We start from the raw sequence: 27859 nt of genomic DNA on the forward strand, positions 1-27859 counted from the left end.
CCATGGGACTTCTTTTTTGTTTTTGGAAAAAGAAAAAAGAAAAAAAACCAAGTTCTTTTCTGGGTTCCTCCCCGCCCAGGTTTTCCTAGTTTTTCCCATTTTTTTGCCTGGCCTTCCCATTTCTAGACCTCCCTGGCAACCCTAGAGGAGAATCGATCTCAACCTAGATCAATAAATGGTTTCAGACTTATTCCCATTCTTCCCCTGGGGCAATTGCTTGTGGTTCTATTATTATTATTATTATTATTATTATTATTATTATTAATTTATTTATATAGCACCATCAGTGTACATGGTGCTGTACAGAGTAAAACAGTAAATAGCAAGACCCTGCCGCATAGGCTTACAATCTAAAAAATCATAGTAAAACAATAAGGAGGGGAAGAGAATGCAAACAGGTACAGGGTAGGGTAAGCAGGCACAGGGTAGGGTAAAACTAACAGTAGAAAGTAACAGTAGAAGTCTGCACAACATCAAGTTTTAAAAGCTTTAGGAAAAAGAAAAGTTTTTAGTTGAGCTTTAAAAGCTGTGGTTGAACTTGTAGTTCTCAAATGTTCTGGAAGAGCGTTCCAGGCGTAAGGGGTAGCAGAAGAGAATGGACGAAGCCGAGCAAGGGAAGTAGAGGCCCTTGGGCAGGCGAGAAACATGGCATCAGAGGAGCGAAGAGCACGAGCGGGGCAATAGTGTGAGATGAGAGAGGAGAGATAGGAGAGGAGAGAGGAGAGATAACTTTTGGTAACTACTTTGCACCTGTTTCATTCACACAGTTAATCCCAGTCTAACGACACCCCCCCAATACAAAATACCGAAACCTGAGAAAAGAGGGAAGAGTTCCACTCAATACTGTAAAAAGAGAGGGATCACTAACCAGAGCAAAAGAATCAGATCATACGTGGAAAAACTATTGTGGCAAGTGACAACTATTTATGACACACTGAACAATTACTGCGAATGTATATTTACAATAATGAATGCCAAACAGTCCGAGTGGTGTATACAACAGCGTAAGATAACAGTTACTCCGGATACATATAGCTGTTTCGTTTCTTCATCAGATCTAACTTAACCCTTTAATTGCAGTCAGGTGATCTAGAATATCCACTGGGTGATAAACTTCATTAAAATGGGAAGAACTCATATGTTAAACAAATTGTTTTGTGTCATTTGATGGAACTAAAAAGCATAAATTCCTTCAGTTAGGGGAAACAACATGTACAAACACTGATTTGTATATCCCCTGTAACGAGCATCTGTAAAAATACAACAATTTGTAAATTTTAATTCCTGTTTCTTAGTTATTTCTAGTTTTTCTTATTGTTATTAAAAATTAAAGGCAACTGGTCTAAAGTTAAGCATGTAACTGTCTGTAAAAAGGTGCCCAAATATATTTATCTCATTTTAAGGAAGGCTATCACCAAGTGGATGTTCAAGACCAGCTGCCTGCAATTAAAGAGTTAAGAGTGATCTGATGAAGAAATGAAATAGCTATAAATATCTGGAGTAACTGCCATCTTATGCTGTTCATAGAATCATAGAATCATAGAATAGCAGAGTTGGAAGGGGCCTACAAGGCCATCGAGTTCAACCCCCTGCTCAATGCAGGAATCCACCCTAAAGCATCCCTGACAGATGGTTGTCCAGCTGCCTCTTGAAGGCCTCTAGTATGGGAGAGCCCACAACCTCCCTAGGTAACTGATTCCATTGTCGTACTGCTCTAACAGTCAGGAAGTTTTTCCTGATGTCCAGCCGGAATCTGGCTTCCCTTAACTTGAGCCCGTTATTCCGTGTCCTGCACTCTGGGAGGATCGAGAAGAGATCCTGGCCCTCCTCTGTGTGACAACCTTTTAAGTATTTGAAGAGTGCCATCATGTCTCCCCTCCATCTTCTCTTCTCTGTTTGGCATTTCTGTACACTGAATTTGACAGTTCTGTATACTGTTTGGCATTCATTATTGTATCTATACGTTCACAGTAATTGTTCAGTGTGCCATAAATTGTTGTCACTTGCCACAATAGTTTTAATGCATCATTGGTACCTTTTGATTCTTTGGTTCTGGTTAGTGACCCCTCTCTTTTTATTATAATCCACCCTCACACCTGGTATTCAATTGGTTCCCTGTAATGCACTGCAATTTAACAGGACATTGGCAAACTGGAATCAGTCTGGAGGAGGGATATTGAGAAGATAGAACATAAGAAGAACCATGTTGGATCACACCGAAGGTCCATCTAGTCCACCATTCTGTGCACACAGCGGCCAACCAGCTGCCCACAGGAAACCTGCAAGCTGAACATGAGTTCAACAGCACCCTCCCATCAATCTTCGCCAGCAACAGGTGTACATAGGTGTACTGCCTTGGATACTGGAGATAGCACACAACCATCAGCACTAGTAACCATTGATAGCCTTCTCCTTCAGGAATTCATGCAACCCCCTTTTAAAGACATCCAAATTCGTGGCCATCACTACGCCTTGTGGTAGTGAATTCCATCGTTTAACTCTGCGCTGTGTGAAGAAGCACTTCCTTTTCTCTGTCCTGAATCTCCCACCAATCAGCTTCATGGGATGATGACCCCATTGGGTTCTAGTATTATGGGAGAAAGAGAAAAATGTCTCCCTCTCCACCTTCTCCATACCATGCATGATTTTGTGCACCTCTATCATGTCTCCCCTTAGCCTCATTTTTTCCAAGCTAACCAATCCCAGCTGTTGTCACCTTCCCTCATAGGGGAGATGCTCCAGCCCCTTAATCATTTTAGTTCTCCCTTTTTTTGCAGTTTTACAAACTCTACAATATCTTATTTTAAAAAGGTTTCATGATCAGAATTGTACATAGTATGTACCTACAAAGAAAGGCTGAAGGAGGATATAACACTTTGAAAGCAGTTTGAAAACGATATATGGGAAGTGTCCTGGGCTCCAACGGCTGTCAATACTGTAATAAAGCAGTAGTGTAGATCCTGCCGGAGTTGGGTATGTTTAGCATATCAAAGGTAGGACTAAGAAGTGTCATGCTAGCCTTCTTCAAGCATTTGAAGGGGTCTCACAGGGATGATGGAAGAAATTTCTTTTCTGCTGCTCCAGAGGGAAAGACCTGGACCAATGTATTCAATTCACAAGACAAAGGATTCACAAGACAAATTACAACACATAGGATTAGGAAGAATGCCCTTTTCTGAAGGCATGAGCTGTACAACGGTGGAGCGGACCTGCCTCAGAAGGAGGTGGACTCCTCTTTGTTAGACATTTTGAAACAAATCCTGGACGTCAACCTGTCAGAGTGCTGTAGTAGTGGATTCTCTGCACTTATAGGGGTGTTGGTGGAATTAAATGACCTCTGAAGTCCCTTCCAAGCCTATGATTCTATTATTCGCTTTATGCTGGAAATGGGGTCTCCTACACTATTTACCAGTGAACATGCAATATAGATGCCAAAGGCCAAACTTTCTGTCCAGGAGACAGAATAATTCCCTCGATTGATACACACTATCATACAAATCCAAATTCTGTGTTTTCCAAGAACACCTCAGATCTGAATTAAACCGAAATTACATCTGTACAAATGTGAATCAATCAGGGGTAAGGTACCCCCCCCATTACATCTACAGGGTAAACCATCTACTTCAGAGTAAATCTGGTTGATGGTTTACTGAAGTAAACCATCTACTTCAGTAACCATCATCTGAATTAGATGATTTACTGAATAACGGGCTCAAGTTAAAGGAAGCCAGATTCCAGCTGGACATCAGGAAAAACTTCCTGACTGTTAGAGCAGTACGACAATGGAATCAGTTACCTAGGGAGGTGGTGGGCTCTCCCACACTAGAGGCCTTCAAGAGGCAGCTGGACAACCATCTGTCAGGGATGCTTTAGGGTGGATTCCTGCATTGAGCAGGGGGTTGGACTCGATGGCCTTGTAGCAACTCTGCTATTCTATGATTCTATGATCTACAGTGGTAAATCATCTACTTCAGACAAAGAGTTCTGTGTAAGCTGTAAGGCAGCCCTGCTGTACCAGGCCAACTGGTGCAGTAATGGGTTTCCTTTAGCAGACACCCTCCAGGAAGCCTGCAAAGGAGGCAACAGATCTATCTATTTATTTATTTATTTATTACATTTCTATACCGCCCAATAGCCGGAGCTCTCTGGGCGGTTCACAAAGATTAAAACCATTCAAAGTATAAAACAACAGTATAAAACCATAATATAAAATACAATATAAAAGCTCAACCAGATGAAAACAGCAGCAATGTAAAATCACAAATTTAAAACACCGAGTTAAAATTTATTTATAGACTGTTAAAAAGGTTGGGAGAATAAAAAGGTCTTCACCTGGTGTCTAAAAGCATATAATGTAGGTGCCAAGCAAACCTCCTTAGGGAGCTCATTCCACAGCTGGGGTGCCACAGCAGAGAAGGCCACCTGCCTCACTTCCTTTGGCAGGGGCTCGCAGAGAAGGACCCCTGAAGATGACCTTAGGGTCCGGGCAGGTACATACGGGAGGAGGCGTTCCTTCAGATAGCCTGGCCCCAAGCCGCTGCCTTCTCCCATTGCCACCCACTCCCCAGCCACTGGTATTCCATGAAATACTGAATAAACATCAATAGGTAGCATGGAGTTACATATAAGCTCAGCCTATATTGTGTGAAGGACTTTCTTGCATCGGTCTGGTCAATTTCATTCCATGACCCCATAAACAAATGCTAAAAAGAAGCCTTCCAGGAGCACTGGACCACAATCCCATCATCCCCTGGGGTTGATGGATGTTTTGGCCCATTACATCTGGATGATGCCAGATTGGGTAAGGCTGTGATAAAGGGGGTGGGTGGGAAATATCTCAACCCTTTCTTCACACCACTCCTAATTTTATATCCCTTTATTATGTATTGATCTTCTTTTTAATTAACCCCTCCTGCCCAATGATTGAACCTCCATTCAGTTCCTTCTCCCCATTCATTTTGGTTGCCTTTTTCTCTACATCCTTTTCCTTCCACCTGTTTTTGGGTCGCTCCACCCCACCTGCTATAACCATGTTGCAGCCGTGCAATGCCACAGATATAATAATAATAATAATAATAATAATAATAATAATAATAATAATATATTTATTACTTACCCGCCTCTACCTCTGGATCGAGGTGGGGAGCAACATTAAGTAAAATATCATATATAAAACTAGTTAAAAGAGCATATAAAACCAATACAATATTAAAATAACAATACACACACACACACACACACACATACAACTTCATTATCTGGGAAGAGTTTTATCCACAGAAGTGTTTTTTAGGTGATGATGTTGGGCAGGAGGGGGCCATCAACCATCTTTTCCAGGGTCGAATTGGACTAGTGAGTGTTTTAGCTAGAGCCATTGATTCAAGTTCAAGATTCAAGTTCAGGAGCGAGGATTTGGGAGGCTCTGGAATTGGAGAAGGGAAAGACATTTGCTGCCCTTGACCCCATCAGCTATCCTACTGCTTTTAAAGCGCTTTAAAGCACTTTGAAAAAGTTTTGAAAACTGTATATGCCGTGTGTCCTGGGCCCCAACAGTTGTCAAAACTGTTATAAAGCGCTTTAAAGCGCTTTAAAGCAGTAGTGTAGATCCCTCCCTAGGCTGAAGACTGAGGATAATGCACACCCACACGATCAATTCCGTGGACAGGTGCTTCAGGATTTTGTAGTGCAAAATCCAGTTGACCAAAGACAAAAGTAGGTCAAAAAGGTGAGAGTAAAGGATGTGCGGACATCTTGGGGAAATGATGTCTATCAATCCACCTCCGATTTTCTTTTTAAAAAAATCCAAAACATTGTCTGTCCCCCTCAAACAGCCTCAGGCTCCATCCTGATTTGTTTAGCTGCCAAATTTTAGCAGGATTCTGTCTGCAATCCAGGATCTCTACTAGACACGAGGGAGAAATTTCTTCACCTGTTTCACACTTTCAACTAAATCCACACTTTCAAACCACGATGTGAACAAAACTCAGTTATCCTTTAGAACTTCACACTTTCCCATACGTTGCAAAGGACTCTCCAAAATTTTTTTAAAAAAATGTGCAATTTTTTTTAAAATATTAAAAGAAAGCATACACAAAAATGCACAAAAAAGTAAAAACAACATTAAAAGATGCATGAGATATGACAATTGTTGTGGGGGAGTATGTTAGGCAAAATCATTTTTAAAAAAGCACATGTTAGGAGAAACCCACACGAAAATAAGTATGAATTTCCCTGCGTACTTTCTCTCTCTCTCAAAGTTCACTATGAACCAAATGTAAGATCGGAAAAATGAGAAATAGAGAGAAGCCAAAATTGACGGATTCACCCATCAATAATCTCTACTGTCCTAGTTATCCTACCCAAGGCTCCTTAGGGTGGAGGCCAGGTGACGGAGGGCAGGAACTGGAACCAGCTAACAGAATTACAGGCCTGCCTAGCCTTTGAATAAAGATGAAGTGCGTAAATCTCTCTCTCTATATGTCCCTAGGTAAGGCCCAAACGGAATCTTACTGACAGCCATGTGCACAAATCTAGCTTCAATGCATGTTCTGGTCAAAAGGGTGCTGCACAGAACAGGATCCAGAACTATTTTCCATTGCCACAGAAATTACGACCCAAAATACCGGGTATAAGTTACAGTCACCTAGATTTTGATTAAATATAAGGAAAAACTTCCTGGTGGTCAGATCTGAACAACGGTGGAACAGTCTACCTACGGAGGTTGTGGTTTCTCCATCTCTGGGTTTTTTTAAGAAGAGGCTGGACAGCCGCCTCTCATGGATGGTTTCTTTGGATTTCCCGCACATTGCAGGAGGCTGGACTAGATTATCTTTGTGGTCCCTTCCAACTCCACAGCTCTATGATTCTAAAACTTACTGTGGCCTGCAAAATCTTTCTGGGGCGCTGTGACCTTAGTGCTCCACCAGGAAGAGCAACGTGGGTACCTATCGCAGCATTCACAAGGCCAGTTCAACCCAGAAAATGTAGGCAGGAGAGGGGAAGGGAAGAGGATCAGCCTGGATCGGTTTCCCCATTTCGAAAGCAGCCCCACACCCCCGTGCCTGGGCTTTGCAGCCCTCAAGGCAAAATGACTGACGAATGGACCACGAGCCGTACCTCGTTTCTTCCTTCTGCCTTGTGTCAGCATTTCCATGGAGTTTACGAATAACAGCAACAGCAGGAGTGTCCGCTGCATCTGGGCAGGAGTAAATTCGGGCAAAGAAAGAATCAGATCATCCAAGCGGCTGACGTTTCTCCTCCTGCCAAGAGCAGATTGAGCGAAGGAGAGAAAACAGCTCTTGCGGCAAAAAAAAAAATTAAAGGAAGAGAAAACTGGAATGTTCACAGCATCCCCCAGGAGCGGGATCTTGGCCTGAGTTGTTCACAAAATGCAGCCTCAACGGTGGCATGAGGTGAGCGTCAGCCGAGAGGGCAGGCGGTCAGTCTGTCAGCAGAACCATGGTGCTGAAGAAGCATCAACGGCGGAGGCTCCCGGAGGCTCTTATAAGCAGCGGTCCCCCTCCTCACCTGTTTCACGCGCAGCGCAAGGAGATCCCGCATCAAGGGAACGAAGTGGCTGAAGTCTGCCGCTTCGCAAAGCCCCCGGCTTAACCTCTGCTGAGAGCTGCCGGACTGCCGTGCACCGTTCGAGCTGAACTTCTGCCATGGCTCGGGAATCAGGTTCAATGAAAAGCCTTCCAAATTGTCAGGGTGGAGCCAGGGAATTAACCGTGTCCCTGCCGAGGAGCTGCTCCTTCACCCTTGCCCCCCCCCGAGTCCCAGTGGCCCCCTCCAGAATCCCTGACAGACTTTCTGGATTAGTCAGACACAAATGCTAGCCTCTCCTCGAGACTTTATTTCAGAAAGGGGAAATTTAATCACTTCAATTTACTCAACCGCATTCCATATGACAAACTCGGTGTCTCTTGGCAGGGGGTCAGAGCAGCCCCCCCCCTTAAACAAAAACAAAACAAAAGAAGAAGAAGACTCAAAAGAACCTCGCCCCAGCTTTTCACAGCCACCACTCATTACAGCAACTAATAAATTTCATTTGATAACTACTGACCTGGGATGCTTCTTTTCCCTGCAGGCGGTTTTCTCGCCTTCCAACGAGTGAGCAAAACAGCAGATCTCGGCCTTTGCTGTGTCGACTTGCGTGTTCATTAACTGTAGCACTGGATGTTGCATTTTCCACAAACGGTTGGCACAAATGAACATTCTTCGCATCCAGGAAAGAATATCCAAAGAGATTTTAAGGGGGGGAAACAACGAAAGACTGAAAACAAGAAGGAACATCTTTAAATGAATAAAACAGAAACTGCTTCCTCCCCAGAACTGACAAACTGCTAATTCAAAGCTAAATAAAGACCTATCATAAGAGACCTGCCAACCGTTCATCCTACTGTTACAGGAAACCTGAATGTTTGAACATTATCTACATCTGGACAGGAATGGCATTTAGTACGTTTCTGGGGTGAAGGGAAGCTTTGAACTATTTTCTTTTTTAAAAAAATAGTGAAAATGAAGCCTACAACCCTGTTTTTTTTTAAATCAGAATGCTAAATCTCAACAGCAAAAGCTTCCTGATTATGGAGTACGTCGAACACCATGTTTGAGTTTCTTTCCTTGTTAATATTTGGAAATTTAGTGCCATTTTGGAAATTTTAAAGCGGAGTGTTAACATTCGCCAATTAAATCAACAGGCTCAGGTTGAAATAAAGATTGTTCTAGATTTCTCTTGGTTTTTCTCTCCTTGTTTGGCAGAAATGTGTGTAGACATTGGGGGGGGGGGCATATTGACATGAATATGATCAGAACCAGTAATCTCCTAAACCAACCTTCTCCAACCTGGTGCCTGCTAGATGTGTTGGACTACAACTCCCATACTACCCTGCCAGCATGGCCGTTTATTTTCAGCCTGTAGGGTGACCATATGAAAAGGAGGACAGGGCTTCTGTATCTTTAACAGTTGCATAGAAAAGGGAATTTCAGCAGGGGTTATTTGTATACGTGGAGAACCTGGTGAAATTTCCTCTTCATCACAACAGTTAAAGGTGCAGGAACCAGGTTTAAAAGAGGGCAGCTTTAACTGTTGTGATGAAGAGGGAATTTCACCAGGTTTTCCGTTTATACAAATGACTCATGCTGACATTTCTTTTTCAATACAACTGTTAAAGATACAGGAGCCCTGTCCTCCTTCTCACCTCAGCCACCTTGCCTTTGGGGCCCCTGTCTTTAGCTTCTCCACTGTCTCATATTTCTCTCTACTCGCCTGTTTGCCCCCAATGCAGGCCCTATCATTTGAACTTGGGTGAGGTTTTCTCTCAGCTAAGTTGATGCCTTTCCATTCCCACAGAGAAGTGGGGCTGCAAACAGGGCCTGTGCCAGACTATTTTGCGCCCTAGGCAAGGTGAGCTACTTTCACGCACACACACACACCCAAAAATGCCAACTTTGATTTTTAAGAACAGATGTTTCCTGGAAAAAATAAGAAGCACAAAACTTGAAACTGCTAAATTTATTTTAAAGTACAAGAAATACATCATGCCAATTATAACAAACAAATTGGAAAGGAACGTCTATGGGTCTAAAATGGATTATTTAATGGGAATATCACCTCCAAATCATCCCCCCCAACTCATGCGCATGCGCGCGCACACACACACTCAGCATCACTCACTCCAAACAAACACACGCATGAACACATGCATTCACTCAAAGAACCCATGCACCCCATTCACCCATACATTCTCTCTCTCTCTCTCTCTCTTCCGGGCACGTTCTGGAAGTCCGAACGTGGAGCCGCCCCACCCCCACCCCAGCATCCTTGGCTTTGCTTTGGCTGGCACAGGGCACCATCTCGCCTGCCCAGGCCCGGCTGAATCCTCGGGCCAGGCCGGCTCACAGCTAACGCGCGTGAGTGCTGTGCTGCGTCCAGCACCCCTCCTAGCTTGGCACCCTAGGCGGCTGCCTGAGTGGCCTCTATGGTAGCACCGGCCCTGGCTGCAATTGTCCAGCAGCTTTGTTCCCAGAGCAGCTGGAATGTTCGTGAACATTCTATGCCATTACATCAGCTCTACCAAACAGCATCAGAGCTTTCACTGTCACAAGGGCAGTGCAATAATTAAAAATTACATAAGTAAACAAATAGTTATTATCTTGACCCCCCTGGTTACAATCCAAAGTGCATCTAGGTGTTCCAAAGAACTTAGACATGCTCAGTATGATCTTTGATTTCTTTTCTTTGAACAGTTGAATACCCACTGAACACTAGGGATGAATTCAAATGAGTTCACATTTTTATGAATCCGACCTGCGTTTTCTGCAGCGGTGTGGCTTCTTCCAAGTCACATGGATTCTGTTGACTTGCAGCCGAGATGTTCACATTTGGGAGGGATCTGAGCTAATTCACATCAGCGCTAATGCACATTAGTGTGAATGTCCACTTGTGCAAATGTGCTGATATGCATTTCTTAATGCATTTAGGTCTATTTTGCATGAAATAATCTGCATTAACACATTTGTGCAAATTCGCAAAGCGCCCATAAGCGCCAATGCGAATTAGCACTAATGCAAACTAGCAGAAGTAGAATGAAATTCTGGTAAAATCAGATTCCATCAATGAGCAGACGATGGAACGAAAGACGCCTGACAATCCGCGAAAACACAGAAGGAACTGATTTAACAAAATTCATGCATCTCTACTCAACACTGACTGAGGCTCTTGCTGCTTACACTCAGTGAGCAAGGCAAGGAAGATGGTTGGCCAGGAACTAACTTGGAACCGTATACCCAAGAGACTTCAAACAGAGTTTCAAGTACAGTCAAAATATACTTGGGGTTTTGGAGAACTGGGCATGAAAACACCAAATTTGCGCATTTTAATTAGGTCAGATTAACAGTCTTACTCTGAAAAAAAAATAGCCTCAACTATGAAATCTTAAATCAACTTTGAATATTTTAGGGCTGGACAAGTCTCTCAATATTGGCTTCTCTCAGTTTCAACTTTCCATTCTAAGTTCATTAATTTCTGAATGCTGAAGGTTTGGTTTTTTTAAAAAAAAATGCATGAAAACTCATAGACATTTTTGTGCGTATTTCTTTTAATGCACACATTTTGTATGCAGTTTTGCCTAATGTGCACATTTTTACAAGCAATTTTATTAATATGATGCTTTTTTTACCATTTTTTTCACAATTGTGTGCATTCTTTCCTCTAATATATACATTTTTTGTATGCATTTTTGATGGGATGACTTCATTGCAGAATTTGGAGAAGTGCAAATTTCGAAGATAACCAAGTTTCAGGTCATGTATTCGTTCGAAAGTGAAGCATTAAGCAAGATTGCATTAACATGTGATGAACTATCTCTCCCAGCCCTAACTGTGATATATTGTGAAGTAGGTGATATGTCTTCTACCATTTCTATTAACTTTAATGCAGCTGCAGAGTTTAGCATTCCAAGTTTGATTGACACGTCACTGCAGTGGGATGTGGTACTTAAATCTTTCATGGCAGATTAATTTTCCCAGTCGAAATCAACCCATCCACTCCCAGATGCTTTTCTCACCCCCCTCAAGGCAAAATAAATGCAAGCTTTATTTATGAATTAATTAAGGGAGCCATCCTATGGCAGCCGTAGGAATGTTTAGATTCCTGGCTCCAAGGTCGGAGGAACTGTTCCAACCTTGGAGCCAGGAATCTGAGCTCCCTGACCCCTCTCACAGACAGCACAGAGTTAACTGCACCCGCTGCCTCTCTGAGATCACAAAGGTGACCTCAGAGAGGAGGGAAATGGGACATGCTGGTGGGCGAGGCGGCGAGGCAACTGGGGAGGCCGGTTTACATTGTATCCCCAGGTCGCCCCCCCAACCTCCTTCCCTCCTGCTCCACAGAGCCCTGGCTAGATGGGCGAAAAAGACCATCTAGCCCAAATGCAGAGCGGCCTCTGCCCCTCCTCCTGCTCTGGATTGGATGGCTGTAAGCTTCTGAGATCAGAGACTTACAGCCATCCAATAGGATTGTGCTCTAAATGTATATACCACCCTCAGGGCATTTCGCAACCATAAAAAAATCCCAAACAACACAGTAATAACCAAAACAATAAATACAACAATAAAAATATGAAAATATTGTAACAGTAAAAATTATTAATGACCCAGCTGTAACATTAATAATCACAGCAACAGATCAAAAATTAAAGGCCTGCTTTCATCTACACTTAAACAGGCAGGCAGGTCTCCCTGGGAAGGGTATCTCACAGATCGGGGCTGGCTGGCGGGGGAGACACCACAAAGAAGGCTCTTTCCCTGATAGCCACCCTTGTGGGCACCCATTCAAAAGCCTCTGAAGATGATCTTAGCAACTGGGCAGGAATATATGAGAGAAGACGCTTCCTCAGTTTCATAGAGTCATAGAATCATAGAATAGCAAAGTTGGAAGGGGCCTCCAAGGCCATCGAGTCCAACCCCCTGCTCAATGCAGGAATCCACCCTAAAGCATCCCCGACAGATGGTTGTCCAGCTGGCTCTTGAAGGCCTCTAGTGTGGTCAGGACAGTTGCTGGCAGGGGCAATTTTATAGTGGCTAAATTTTTGTAGTGGGTCTATAAGGAAAGGAATAAGCAGCCCTCCCACTATTACTCCAATTAAATCCAGGACTTTCTGCATCTGCTTTAAAGATATATTCTTTTTGTATCTTGTTCTAAGCCATCAGAATTGCGTCTATTGATATTATGTTGGACTTCCTTGTAATTTCCTCTTTACTCTTTTGTGTTTAGAGTCTATTGTCATCAGATCTCAAACTTTGCTCTGTAGTCATGAACACTCAGCAGGAGCTGAGAATCTCAGGTTTCCAGCCCTTCGAACGTCAAGGAAAGTGGTTTCCAGCTGACGTTTAACCTCAGTTGATGCACAATTTAAATATGACGCTTCTTGTACTGTCATCTTCTTTCTGACATCCTTCTGAAAACTGACCATATGTGCAGGATGTGGTGGGGGAGAGGGGGTTACCTACTAGGGATGTATGAGAAATTTGTTTCAATTCTTCCCCCAACCCCCAGGGTTTACCCAGTTTTCACTGTCCGAATTGAACACAGACTCACATGAAATCTGTGCTCTAAGTCTGTACATTTCCAATCTTTCAATGCGATTCACAGACCCCAAAAAATGCATTCAGGAGCATGCAGACGTTTGAAAAATGCACATTAAAAAAAAAATGCATCGTTTTGAAAAATGCACCCAGATCCACTATAATCAATGACAGAAGAAAGCACAGATTTCAAAGGGGGCACATATTTGGAAAAACCGATGCATACAACCTTTGCTCGCAATCAGATACAGACTAAAGAGATTGAGCTTTGAGATGGAATTTGGAGAACTTCAGTTTGGGTGATTCATTCATCTCTAGTATCTGCGAATGTGTAGGTATCTACCAATTTCATGCCAGCTCCCCAAAAGATTTTAGCACCTATCTATCTATTTATTTATTTATTACATTTTTATACAGCCCAATAGCCAAAGCTCTCTGGGCGGTTCACAAAGAATTGGGAATATTTTCCGGCCCTGAACATCTTCCCTTTATTTTTCCATGCTTAAGTCTTGGCATCGCGCAATCCTTCCGTTATTTTTTCTCCTACAATTTTTCTTCTCAACCTTTAGTCATGTTTATTTTTATTTATTTATTTATTTATTACATTTCTATACCGCCCAATAGCCGAAACTCTCTGGGCGGTTCACAAAAATTAAAATCATAGTAAGACAATCAACAGGTTAAAAGCACAAATACACAATACAATATAAAAAGCACAACCAGAATAAAAACCACGCAGCAAAATTGATATAAAATTAAAATACAGAGTTAAAACAGTAAAATTTAAATTTAAGTTAAAATTAAGTGTTAAAATAATGAGAGAATAAAAAGGTCTTCAGCTGGCGACGAAAGGAGTACAGCGTAGGCGCCAGGCGGACCTCTCTGGGGAGCTCGTTCCACAACCGGGGTGCCACAGCGGAGAAGGCCCTCCTTCTAGTAGCCACCTGCCTCACTTCCTTCGGCAGGGGCTCATGGAGAAGGGCCCCTGTAGATGATCTTAAGGTCCGGGCAGGTACATATGGGAGGAGGCGTTCCTTCAAATAGCCTGGCCCCAAACCGTTTAGGGCTTTAAATGTCAATACCAGCACTTTGAATCGGGCCCAGACCTGGACTGGCAGCCAATGAAGTTGTAAAAGGACTGGCGTAATGTGATCTCGACGGCCAGTCCCTGTTAGTAAACGGGCTGCCCTGTTTTGTACCAGTTGAAGTTTCCGGACCGTTTTCAAAGGCAGCCCCACGTATAACGCTTTGCAGTAATCCAAACGAGAGGTTATCAGAGCATGGATCACTGTAGCTTGGCTATCTCTGTCCAGACAAGGGCGTAGTTGGTATATCAACCTAAGCTGATAAAAGGTCTACTCATAAGAACATAAGAATCACATAAGAATCACTCATAAGAACATAAGACTCACCAGACCCAGACGTCCTGTGGCAAGGTGGTACTGATGGGTCTAGGAGTACATGGGGTCAGGGAAGAGAATCAATGCAAAATAGCCAGAAGTGAAATACGGGTACCTAATACGTTTAAATTCGTTTAATGGCAGGGAATATTAAGAAAGCGTCACTAAGTGGTATGAAACATGAACTGTGCTTTAGTCCTCGTCCGTCATCCTAGAGCCTTTGAACTCATTGCCTGGAACTTTGGAAGGCTGTAGCAGGTTTACTAATTAGGCAGCAATTGGGCAGAATATTGTCTGCACATTTTTTTCCACAAGCCGAAAGGCGAGCGGGCTTGCTCGTTTTTGAATGAAAGCAGGACATTTGGGGAAGGGGCCCAGAATATTCAGGGAAGCCCCCTCCCCAGGGTCTCTGCTATGGCTTGTTCCCAGCATTTGGGATCCAGAAACCGGCCCCCTCTGTAAACAGAACGTCCATTTAGCTATGCCCTCGGCAGGCTCATCTTCCATTAATTTATCTAATCCTTTTTATGAGCCATCTAACCTAATTAATTCCATAAGCTCCGTGAGGAAGCACTTCTTTTTGTCAATGCTGAACCCGCTGCCAGTTAGCTTCCTCGGGTGACCCTGACCGACTTTTTTGTTTGGTTTTAGAATTATATGAAAGAAAGAGACAAACCCTCTTTCTGCATGGATATTTTATAGATCTCTATCGTGGTGAAGGGGATCCTTTTTCCTCTCGAGCTCTGCGTTACCTCCGTTGTCGTCTGCCATGAAGATGACAACACAGCCAGAGCCAAAGGCGATACGAGCCAGCAACAATGAGGGCATGTGCGTTGCAACATGGGCAGGTTTACAAAGTGGGCTGATGACCCCATGGGGCCTTCAGGTTGCCCACCCCATTTCTACCAAGAGTTCAGCAAACTCAATTTAGCCAGAATTTCCAAACCACTTTATTTTATTGAATCATAGAGTCATAGAATAGCAGAGTTGGAAGGGGCCTACAAGGCCATCGAGTCCAACCCCCTGCTCAATGCAGGAATTCATCCTAAAGCATCCCTGACAGAGGGTTGTCCAGCTGCCTCTTGAAGGCCTCTAGTGTGGGAGAGCCCACCACCTCCCTAGGGAACTGGTTCCATTGTCGTACTGCTCTATCAAGTTTTTCCTGATGTCCAGCTGGAATCTGGCTTCCTTTAACTTGAGCCCGTTATTCCGTGTCCTGCACTCTGGGAGGATCGAGAAGAGATCCTGGCTCTCCTCTGTGTGACAACCTTTTAAGTATTTGAAGAGTGCTATCATGTCTCCCCTCCATCTTCTCTTCTCCATGCTAAACATGCCCAGTTCTTTCAGTCTCTCTTCATAGGGCTTTGTTTCCAGACCCCTGGTCATCCTGGTTGCCCTCCTCTGAACATGCTCCAGCTTGTCTGCGTCCTTCTTGAATTATTTATTTGTTCATTGCATTTATATCCCACTTTTTTCCTCCATGGAACCCAAGGCAACATACATAATCCTCCTCCTTTTCTCCATTTTATCCTCACAACGACCACCCTGTGAGGTAGGTTGGACTGAGAGCCTGTGACCGGCCCAAAGTCACCCAGTGGGTTTCCATGGTTGAGTGGGGACTAGAACCCGGATCTCCTGACTCCCAGGCCTTTAGCTGTAGAATACATCAGTTATTATGGGGAAGCCATATTGTTCCACTTAATCACAAGCCCCTGGTGATGGCAAAAGCCATTATATGATGGTAGTATGAAGGGGAATGCTGTCTGAAGCCATCCAATATTACTCTTATTTATTCGTAGAATCATAGGCCATGGCTAGACCAGGGCTATATCCTGGGATTGTCCTAGGATCGTCCCTGTGCATCCAAATGACACACGGGGGATCCCAGGAGCAGGCAGGGATGACCCCTCCATTTGTCTGGGATAATCCTTAGGTCTAGCTAAGGCCTTAGAATCATAGAAGAGTTGGAAGGGGCCTCGAAGGCCATGGAGTCCAACCCCCTGCTCAATGCAGGAATCCCACCTCAAAGCATACCTGACAGGTGGCTGTCCAGCTGCCTCTTGAAGGCTTCTAGTGTGGAAGAGCCTCTCTAGGTCATTGGTTTCATTGTCATATGGATATTTGGATTCTCAGCCCAAGAGGGTAAGGATGAATACAGTTGGTGATGTGTGAACTGACCCCTGACATAATTCATTATTTGCTCACCAAGTTACGATTCCAACGTTATAAACTCGGACCTAAGCTCCCTCTGGTGAGATTTTGAAGTATCTCCAAATGTTGGTGCATGCACAGCAACCAAGTGCATCTTGGGAATGGAGGCTGCAACTTTGATGAAGCTAAGCAGGTCTAGGTCTGGTCAATTTCTGGAAGGGTGACTACCTGGGAACCCCATGTACATTGATTCCTGCATTGAGCAGGGGGTTGGACTCGATGGCCTTGTAGGCTCCTTCCAACTCTATGATTCTATGAATTTGGCATCCATAATATGATGTTATTTCTCATCCCAACGCAGTGTGACACCAGCATGATCCCTGTATAATTGTCTCTCACTTGCACTTTGGTTACAAGAGTAAATCAACACAGCATCACTGTAAGCAGGAGAATGGGCAGTTGTAGCAACAAACGCGACAGTGATCATTAGGGTGACCCTATGGAAAGGAGGACCTGGCTCCTGTATCTTTAACAGTTGTATTAGGGTGACCCTATGGAAAGGAGGACCGGGCTCCTGTATCTTTAACAGTTGCAAAGAAAAGGGAATTTCAGCAGGTGTCATTTGTATGCATGCAGCACCTGGTGGAATTCCCTCTTCATCTTGACCAGATACAAAAGAAGGCAGGGCTCCTGCAGCTTTAACTGTTGTGATGAAGAGGGAATTTCACCAGGTTCTCCATATATACAAATGACACCTGCTGAAATTCCCTTTTCTGTGCAACTGTTAAAGATACAGGAGCCCTGTCCTCCTTTCCATATGGTCACCCTATGTTCATTACATACCTACCCCACCAACCCACAATACCCCTTGGGCCCCCCTACTCACTCCTGAGTCCAATATGCAAGTTCAGCAAATGGCTGGAAACCTGGGAGAAACACAACATTTCCTATACCCCTCTCAGCACCACTCAGCACCCATCTGCACATTTACTTACCTAAAAACTCTCATAGAATCATAGAATCATAAAATAGCAGAGTTGGAAGGGGCCTACAAGGCCATCAAGTCCAACCCCCTGCTCAGCGCAGGAATCCAACCTAAAGCCTCCCTGACAGATGGTTGTCTTGAAGGCCTCTAGAGTGGAAGAGCCCACAACCTCCCTAGGTAACTGATTACATTGTCATACTGCTCTAAGAGTCAAGAAGTATTTCCTGATGTCCAGCTGGAATCTGGCTTCCTTTAACTTGAGTCCATTATTCCATGTTCTGCACTCTGGGAGGATCGAGAAGAGATCCTGGCCTTCCTTTGTGTGACAACCTTTCATGTATTTCAAGAGTGCTCTCATGTCTCCCCTCCATCTTCTCTTCTCCAGGCTAAACATGCCCAGTTCTTTCAGTCTCTCTTCATAGGGCTATGTTTCCAGACCCCTGATCATCCTGGTTGCCCTCCCCTGAACCCACTCCAGCTTGTCTGTGTCCTTCTTGAATTGTGGAGCCCACAATTGTGGAGCTCAATTGTGAATTGAGACTCGTGGCTCCAGGGTCAGTGACAAGGTAAATCCGCTCCGGGTTTCAGTCAGAACTCTAAAGGAGCTATTTGCACCTTGGATCACTCCTTTAGATTTCTGATTGGTTCTGACTGAAACCCGGAGCGGACTTACCAACCCACAGACATTGGAGCCACCAGCCTTCAGTGCTAAAAATACATTTTTATATCTGATACTCCAGAGCAGGAGATGCAGGCACTCAGGCCCACAAACCAAATTTGGCCTGCCTGGGGTCCCAATCCAGTCCACGTGGGTTCCACAGATAGCCACATCTCCTCCCCCCACCCCCCACCCTCCCACCAATCCTTTCACTTTGGGAAAAACTTTCCCCATTCTAAAAGAATGGAATGCCTCTTCTAAAGTTTAAGTAGTGGCAGTAAGACCTGGCAATAACCCCCTTAGAGCTTTTATTATATTAAGCGGTATCCCACATTAATTAATTAAATTAATAAGCATGTTACACTAAAATGTGGTGGCCTTTTGGGAATCCATGCTCCGCCCCTTTTCCTTTGCTACCATCCCATTGTTTTTGGCCCCACCAAATATGGGAATGTGTCCCCCCCCTGTTCCCCCCCCCAAGCTTCTTCCGAACTGAATGTGGCCCTTTGGCGGAAAGCGGTCCAACGTCCCCTGCTCCGGAGGAACGCCAGACGCAAGCAGACTGGCTGGAAGAGAAATGACCACCCAAACCCAAGTGAGACAGAAACGTTGAACAAGTTGGGAACAAATCAACATGACTTTTTCTTCTGGCCTGTTTGGATCCTTTGGTTTCAGACCAGACCTTTAAACTGATTTATTTATTTTATTTATTATTGCATTTATATCCCGCCTTTTTTCCTCCAAGGAACCCGAGGCGGCATACATAATCCTCCTCCTCCTCCTCCTCCTCTCCATTTTATCCTCACAACAACAACCCTGTGAGGTGGGTTGGGCTGAGAGGCTGTGACTGGCCCAAAGTCACCCAGTGAGTTTCTGTGGCTGAGTGGGGACTCGAACCCAGATCTCCTGACTCCCAGGGCCTTGCTAGACCTACTGGGGAATCCGTGTGGGAGGAGGGGGCAGCCCACGCTAAAAGTAGCGCCCCTATCTACACATAAGACATGACGGGCTGCTAGAAGGACCCGTCACATCCACCATTTTTTTTTAGTTTAAAGGGGCCGCGTGCGCAGGAGCGCACCACCGGAAAAAGTAGGACTTTTTTTTTAAAAAAAATGGCTCCCCTGCTCCCGATGTCCTCTTTCCCGCCCTCCCATGTCCCCAGCCTCTGTTTCCCGCCACCCCCATGTCCCCTGGCCTGTGATCCTGCCACCACTGAGTCCCCAGCCTGTGTTGGCCTTCGCCGCTGAGTCCCCGGCCTGTGATGCCCAGTACTGCCATGTCGCCAGCCTGTGATGCCAGGCCGGGGGACATGGCAGCGCCAGGCATCACAGGCCAGAGACACGGCAGCGGCGGGATTGCAGGCCAGAGGACATGGGGGGGCGGGAAACGGAGGCCAGGGGACTCGGTGGTGGAGGCCAACACAGGCCAGGGGACGCGGCAGCAGCAGCGGCAGGAGCACTGCGGCCCGTCTGCTGCTTTTCCCAGCTACTCGAGTGTAAATGCGGTTAGCCCAGGGCCAGGGCGGCTTGAGCCCTGCCTGGGCCCGGGATCCTCTGTGCATCATTTGGAAGCACAGGGACAAGCCCGGGCCTCGCACCGGGCTAACCTGCCATCTAGCAAGGCCCCCAGTCCAACACTTTAGCCACTACACCACACTGGCTCTCACTGATGGATTCCTTTGGCAAAGAGGAAGCACAGGGTTACAATAAAATCATTTTGCGCATGCGCATGGCACACGGGATTTTTCCCCTGACCGCACGCAAAGATGGCACCAATATGACTGCTTGGTTATGCCAACCAAGCAGGCTGTGCAGATGCAGAAAATATAAATTCACCTGTGATCCTTGTGCTTTGAAAAGAAAAAAAAAATCCGTGAAAGTTTGTAGTGATGAGACTGAAACTTGAAAGTAGTTGGGCTGTAAGATGAATCTTGTAGTTGAACCAAAGAGATTCAACTTACAACCTGACTACTTCCAGGTTTCGCTGTCATCACTAGATAGGAAGGAAAGGAACCTCTCGTGCAAGCACTGAGTCATTACTGACTCTTGGAGGGACGCCAACTTTCGCTGATGTTTTCTTGGCAGGCCTTATAGCGGGGTGGTTTGCCGTTGCCTTCCCCGGCCATTATTACCTTTCCCCCAGCTAGCTGGGTACTCATTTTACCGACCTCGGGAGGATGGAAGGCCGAGTCAACCCGAGCCGGCTGCCTGAGAACCAGCTTCCACTGGGATCGAACTCAGGCCGTGGGGAGAGTTTCGGCTGCAGAAACTGCTGCTTTACCGCTCTGCGCCACACATATATTTAACATCCAGTTATTTGGTAAGCAGTTTTTCACATACATGGAACGATTCTGTTAAGAGATGTCAGTCAGCTTTGACCTAATCCTGCAGCGTCTGTTGGGGTGTCAAACCTTTCCCAAAGCTCAGAAGGAAGAAGGAACGGATGCATAACTTTAAGCTTGGCTTTATAATAATGTCAAGTCTCCTCCCACCCGCCCGGCCCAATCCCATTTTATGTGTGTGTGTGTGTGTGTACAATCCAGAGTTCTTTCTTCTGGTTGCCATTAATAACGTGGCATTTACTGGGGTTTCTCCAGATGTTTGCACAAGCAGTGTCCTTTTGAAGGAATTCCTGATCACTGAGGCTTTCATAAGGGTGGCCACGTGATCCTTTTGCAGATGGAGACGCTGGAGAGAGAAATGGTGGTTAAAAGCAAACTCGAAGTGGCAGCCAAAGTGGTCTCATCCTCTTCCTCCAGGTGACACAGATCTTCTAACTACTAGTAAAGGGGTACAGCAGTGGGCACTAGAAGAAGGTGGGCACAGAGTGACATTTCAAGGAACAAAACAGCATCACAAAGTAGTGGAACCAAAGCCGGCATGCAGCTGGAGCCAAGCTATTTAATAGCAACAATCCCACCGATTCTTGGGAAAGAGACACCACATGCAACCACAGGCATTTGTAAATGAAATTCAGAAAATATGAATGAAAGCCCCCTCTCTTCATTGGACAAGTATGTCTCTCGCGCTCAGCCCCAGTCGAAAGGAAACGGGTTTCTCTCTCTGATCCATCTTACTCATTTGCCCAAAGCTTCACATTTCAATGTGCGCCGGCAGTTCTTATCCAAGTTCTGACCCACAAGAAAAGACAAACATGCAAACTCCGAAGTCTTGGATTCCCGGACCATCCAAGTAGGAGTTTCATTTGTCTCCTTCCAAAAGTGGCATCTTTGTGAAGAAGGGCAGGCTCTTGACATGAATTAGTTCTCTTCTATTTACACACCCCGAGGGTGTGAACTTAAACACCAATTATTTCCTCCTTAACAAACTCCAAATAGCCTTTATAGAATTAGAGGCTGGGGAAGTGTCAATTTTTCCCAGGCTTCCCATTTGAATTTATGGGTGTTTTGCACACAAGTATCCCCCCCCCCTTTTAATCAAGAGACTACAAGAAATAGGAAGCTCATTACAGAGCAAGGCCACATGTAGCTCACCTCCTTCTGAAAGGCTTGGATGGAGAAACTTTCCCTCCCAATGTTCCTTGACCCCAAGTACCTTGGCTTTAGGGTGGATTCCTGCATTGAGCAGGGGGTTGGACTCGATGGCCTTGTAGGCCTCTTCCAACTCTACTATTCTATGAATCTATGATTCTATAAACCGAACACATAGTCTTGTCTCCATGCCTGCTTCTACTCCCATCTACTAAAAAATAGTTTTTAAAAGGAGTTAAAACTAAGGCCAGAGCTAGACAGGGCGATATCCTGGGGATCGCCCCGGGATCATCCCTGTGCATCCACATGACTCTCAGGGGATCCCAGGAGCAAAGAATCATAGAATCATAGAATAGCAGAGTTGGAAGGGGCCAACAAGGCCATCGAGTCCAACCCCCTGCTCAATGCAGGAATCCACCCTAAAGCATCCCTGACAGAGGGTTGTCCAGCTGCCTCTTCAAGGCCTCTAGTGTGGGAGAGCCCACAACCTCCCTAGGTAACTGATTCCATTGTTGTACTGCTCTAACAGTCAGGAAGTTTTTCCTGATGTCCAGCTGGAATCTGGCTTATCCCTCCCTCTCCCCGGGATATCGCCCTACCCCTATTTCATGGTTTTTCCGCGGCCTCAAGATGATCCTGAGTCCATGGAAAGTGCCTCCTACCGTCATGGTTTGTCCCAGCAACTCATGAGTAACCGTGAGGAGCCGGGGGCTGGGCATGGGGCACAAAGCTCCTCAGGAACTCTGTGCCCATTGGAGGTGGGGAGGGGGAACGAGGAAATTATTATTTTTAAAAAAGCTTACCTTCTGCGCACAAGCGCTCGTGCTCTCCAATAAAAACAAAAAACAAAATGGTGGCTGTGATGATGCACACCACATGTAAATAAGGGCTATGATCTCGCCATCATAAAATGGTGAGATCGTCACCCTTTTACCCCCCTCATCTAGCTGTGGCCTAAGTTTAAAAACCTAGGCCCTTTCCACACCTAAGGGTTATCCCAGGAAAATGGAGAGATCATCCCTGCCTGCACCCGGGATCCCCTATGTGGCATTTGGCCAGGATCTCTTAAAAGGTTGTCACACAGAGGAGGGCCAAGATCTCTTCTCGATCCGCCCAGATTGCAGGACACGGAATAACGGGCTCAAGTTACAGGAAGCCAGGTTCCAGCTGGACATCAGGAAAAACTTCCTGACTGTTAGAGCAGTACGACAATGGAATCAGTTACCTAGGGAGGTGGTGGGCTCTCCCACACTGGAGGCCTTCAAGAGGCAGCTGGACAACCCTCTGTCAGGGATGCTTTAGGGTGGATTCCTGCATTGAGCAGGGGGTTGGACTCGATGGCCTTGTAGGCCCCTTCCAACTCTGCTATTCTATGATTCTATGATTGTATGATCCAGGGATGATCCTGGGGGAAAAGACAGGTGTAGAAATGTAGGGTGACCATATGAAAAGGGGGACAGAGTTCCTGTATCTTTAACGGTTGCATAGAAAAGGGAATTTCAGCAGTTGTCATTTGTATATATGGAGAACCTGGGCCCAATCTACACCAAGCAGGATATAACACTTTAAAAATGGTATGAAAACAGTATATGTAATATGTCCTGGGCCTGAACAGTTGTCATAACCATTATAAACCATTATAAGCAGTAGTGTAGATACTGCCCTGGTGAAATTCCATCTTCATCACCAGTTATATCTAGAGTGACCAGATATAAAAGAGGGCAGAGCTCCTGCAGCTTTAACTGGTGTGATGAAGAGGGAATTTCACCAGGTTCCCCATATATACAAATGACACGTGCTGAAATTCCCTGTTGAATACAACTGTTAAAAATACAGGAGCCCTGTCCTCCTTTCCATAGGGTCACCCTAAGAAATGGCCCTAGACTCAACATCCATTCCAATTTGGGCAGCTGGTGGTTGCTGAAAGGCACTGATTTACATCAACATTTTTAGCCTGTCAAAGGGCACCTTCAGCAGTTTTGGGGTGATTGCACTGAAAGTAAGGCGAATATTTTCTGAATTGGCTTTCTTTCCCCCCGGTGATGTCATTATGCCCGGCTGCATAACATAGTGACATCATCCTGTTGATTGTGTAGCCCGCAATTTGCTCAGGTCAACCATCTGGCTTGTTCCAAGAAGTCTTGACTATGTGACATCATCACATTGCCAAATCTGATTGAGCACATAGCATTGTGACTTCATCCAACGTGCTACATGATCCCTGATTGGCTGGGACCAACCATGCTTATTATTAGGTCATGTGACCAATTGAGGAAGTAGATATAGTAACGAGAAGAAAAAATGCTATCCAAGAAACAGCAGAAAGGGGAAACAAATGCAGTGATTAGGATCAAAAAGAGCTGAATTTTTCTTACAATTTACTTTTTTTTTTTTTTTGCAGGAAAAAATGAATCGGAAGAATATTTGGCCCATCCCTTAGATACTGTAGCGAATCATAATTAGGAGCCAGCGATTTGACACTGTACACCAACCCTAGTATATCTGGTTTGAAATCATGAGCAACAGAACTGAATGTCACTTAAGAGTATAAGAACATCAGAAGTAGGGCTGTGCTCCGCTTCTCTTCAGGTCAGAGAAGCGGATCGGGGTGCTTCACCTCCCCTTAAGGCAGAGGCGAAGAGGATTGGGGGGGCAGTGGAGCGTCACGCAGCGGATCGAGGTGAGGGCAGATCATTCACCTCAATCCGGAGCTCCGAAAAAAAGCTCAGGGGGCCTTACCTGGCTCTGGCACTGATGTGTGTAAAAGGGAATTTCATTCTGTGAGATTAGTCTATGCTCCAGGTGAAAGGTTAAGAACTGCCCCCAGCATTCCTTCATGGAGGATTCTAGGTGCCTCTTAGACAAAGGAAAAAACTTTCAACCAATCAGTGTCGAATGTAAGCTGTGATGTATGAATTGTATGCACCTTACCTTGTATTGGCAATGTAACCTAGTTTGTTAACAGAGCACGGACCAGTAAAGTCCATTAGAGATAAGAGCACTGGCCAATTATGTTACTAATGAGTGATGTAACCAGAGCCTATATATTCCAGAGGATCCCTTTGTTCGGGGAGCTCTTAATTTGCATTTCCCGCTGGAGCTCCAATGTTGCAACATTTACGAATAAACTTTAACTTGCATTCTCCAACCCGGTGTGTTTATTGGCAAAGTATACACTGAGGGAGCGGCCTGTCCAGCCCTCAGGTTTGAAGGCTAACAGCACCACCCGTGCGGCGACAGCGGCAGAGCCAGGTAAGGGGGGAGGGGGTCTTCTTACCTGGTCCATCACGGCCCGTCACCGGCTTCACTTGAGCTCGCGGCTCAACCCAGAAGTGTAGGCCCCAAGCGGGGCCTACAGTTCCGGGTTCAGCCATGGGCTGAAGTGAAGCTGGCGATGAGCCGTGACGGACCAGGTAAGTGGTGTGCACGAGGGGGGGCTTACCTGGCCCCACCGCCGCAGTTCATGTGGCGACGGTGGCACAGCCAGGTAAGTCTATGGGTGGGGGGAAACGGAGCTCCGATTCGGATCTGGAGCTCCGTAACGAAGCAGACCGGGCCACAGGCGGATCAGGGCGGATTAGCCTGATCCGGAAGTTGCGGATCAGGCCGCGAAGAAGATTGGGGGGGGGGGGTCCGTGCACAGCCCTAATCAGAAGAGCCCTGATGCTGGATCAGACCAAGGGTCCATCTAGTCCATCATTCAGCTCCCACAGTGGCCAACCAGCTGTCGACCAGGGACCCACAAGCAGGATATGGGTCCAACAACACCCTCCCTGCCATGTTTCCCAGCAATTGGTCTATATAGGCTTCTTTCCTCTGATACTTCTCAAAAGCAGAAGCCTATGATGTTGGACGGGGGAGCTGTTACCTTTATTTATTTATTTTTCTGGTTTTGCATTTCACACATTCATCTGGAATTGGAAAAGTAAAGAAAGACTGAGGAATATGGGAAGATTTTACTTAGCAAAAAAATAAGATGAAAAATAATACAAAGGCTGGCAAAAGAAAAGAAAGCCGGATAAACAATTTATGGAGAGCTGAATAAACAATTTACAGAAACAGGAGAGTGTCATCTATAAAACACAACAACTATATTCGAGGTGTAGGAAAATTACCACATCAGAAAAAATAATTCCAAACTATGGAAGTCATACAGTTCTGTCATACTCCTACTCTTCACATGTTACACTTTCTCTATATAGCAGTGCCAAGTGCCATGTTGGCTGGGAATGATGGGAGTTGCAGTCCTACGCATCTGGAGGGCATCAGGTTGGGGAAAGTTCTTCTGTAGCAACCTCTGGTCAATTCAGCCACTTTGGAACTACACCTTAAGCATAAGTCCGAAGTTCCCTTAAGGCATCATACCTGTGAAGGGCACCCCATGCAATCAGGTAGCTTCCCACAGCCCTTCCTGTCCCTGATGTTTGCTCCCAGGGGAGCCAAAACACACATAGGCCATAGCTAGACCTAAGGTTTATCCCAGGATCATCCCGGCTTCGTTCCTGCCTGAGCGCTGGATGCCCTGTGTGGCACTTAGATGAACAGGTTTGACCCCAGGACAATCCTGGGATAAACCTTAGGTCTAGCTATGACCAAAGTGATCTAACATGCATATTATTTTATTATTATTATTATTATTATTATTATTATTATTATTAATTTATTAATTTATATAGCACCATCAATGTACATGGGTTTACACTCTGCTGACAGCCATGCTTAAAATGTGGTTCATGGGGGGGGTGCATGTCCTCAGGGATGGAGTTAGTAGCACTCCCCTTAATTGTGTGTGAAGGGGTCTTCTGACTCACAGTTCATGTTAGGATTAGGTTTGTCTGTTTTTTAGTGTGGATTTTGAATTGGATTTGGAAGCTGAAGTTTAGCTAAGACAGGAAGTGGGGGGAGGAAATTCTCCAAGAGTCGAGGAGGAATCTTCTCAAGAGCTTATCGAACAGGAGGTCCAGACTCAGACATCATCTTCCCCTTCTCCCCTACCCTGGGAAGTCAGCCTTTGTCAGAGGGGGAGGGATCATCAGAATTGACAAATCCCACCACAGGGTCAAACAGGTGGCGCTGAGAGGAGTGAGAGGCGATCTGCTAGGCTAGCCACTCACCAGAGGTTACAGCTTGAAGTCCCTCCCTGAAGGAGGGGTCCGGTAAAAGCCTGTCAGGCACAACGGGAAACTGTCCATTTAGTTGATAGGCAACAGCCTTGCTTTGTTAGGCTAATTAAACTTAGAGGATAGTTCCTAGCATTTGCAGTCCCTTCAGGTGTGAAGAGGTATCTATTTAGTCAATGAAGCTTTTGTGAATTGCACAGCAGACCTCTTTATTGTCTCACGTCTCCGCAGGAGAGCTTGGAATCACAGCAGTTCAAGATGAATGCAATTTTCAGGAGATGTTCCATGGATTTGTACAGAAAAGAAGCCAGCCCATTTCAATCAATATCCAACAAACTCCTTACATGTGATACAATCTCCTTCAAAGAGCCAAAGAACATTCCTTCCTGAATCCTTTTCCTTCTACACTCAAAATATTGGCTTCGTCAATGTCATGGCCTCCAGACCTTCCAATGTGCCAAACAGGATTCTGATAAGGATGAGGCATAGACTACTTCTACAGGGGTAGGACATTCAGTGCCTTATTCTGGACCCTTCAGGCCAGAAGATACAGCACTGTCATTATTATCTGGTTCAGAAGATGTTCCCACCAGAGCCTCCATCTTTCCCGCCTCACAGATGTCTCAGGCTATAAATCAAGTGAGGACCATAATTAACAATTCAGTCAGCTCCTCCCGGAGGGGTGAAGTTGACCACACTGCAGGTCGTGTCAGCCTACCTAAGTCTTTAGTTGGCTTTAGCTCCCTGCTGAGACAACATCCTCCGATTGTTGTAGTAGGAGCGAGTTCTAGGCAGTAGGACCCACTTGGAGCTATCCAAGGTGCTATGTTCTTCTTGCCTTGTTCTGGCTGCCTTCAGATCCTACCAGTTTCCCCTGTGAGCCTCAAAGGGCCAAAGAATGGGACGATCAGCTCTGTTTAGCACTTAATGGCCCCAGGTTTTCTGCAAGACTGACACTCAAGCTAA

General features: G+C 45.4%; 1 protein-coding gene across 1 annotated transcript in view; it reads right to left on the reverse strand.

Moving 5' to 3' along the window:
• RSPO4 (R-spondin 4) overlaps nt 1–7310 on the reverse strand; it is a 60360-nt gene extending 53050 nt beyond the window's left edge. The window contains exon 1 of the mRNA XM_063143600.1: nt 7117–7310. Coding sequence (XP_062999670.1) covers nt 7117–7195 — 79 coding nt within the window. The 5' untranslated portion in view covers nt 7196–7310. The remainder of the gene's footprint in view (nt 1–7116) is intronic.
• Nucleotides 7311–27859: the final 20549 nt, after the last annotated feature.

The sequence above is a fragment of the Elgaria multicarinata genome, chromosome 1 (genome assembly GCF_023053635.1).
Source record: "Elgaria multicarinata webbii isolate HBS135686 ecotype San Diego chromosome 1, rElgMul1.1.pri, whole genome shotgun sequence".
NCBI lineage: Eukaryota > Metazoa > Chordata > Lepidosauria > Squamata > Anguidae > Elgaria > Elgaria multicarinata.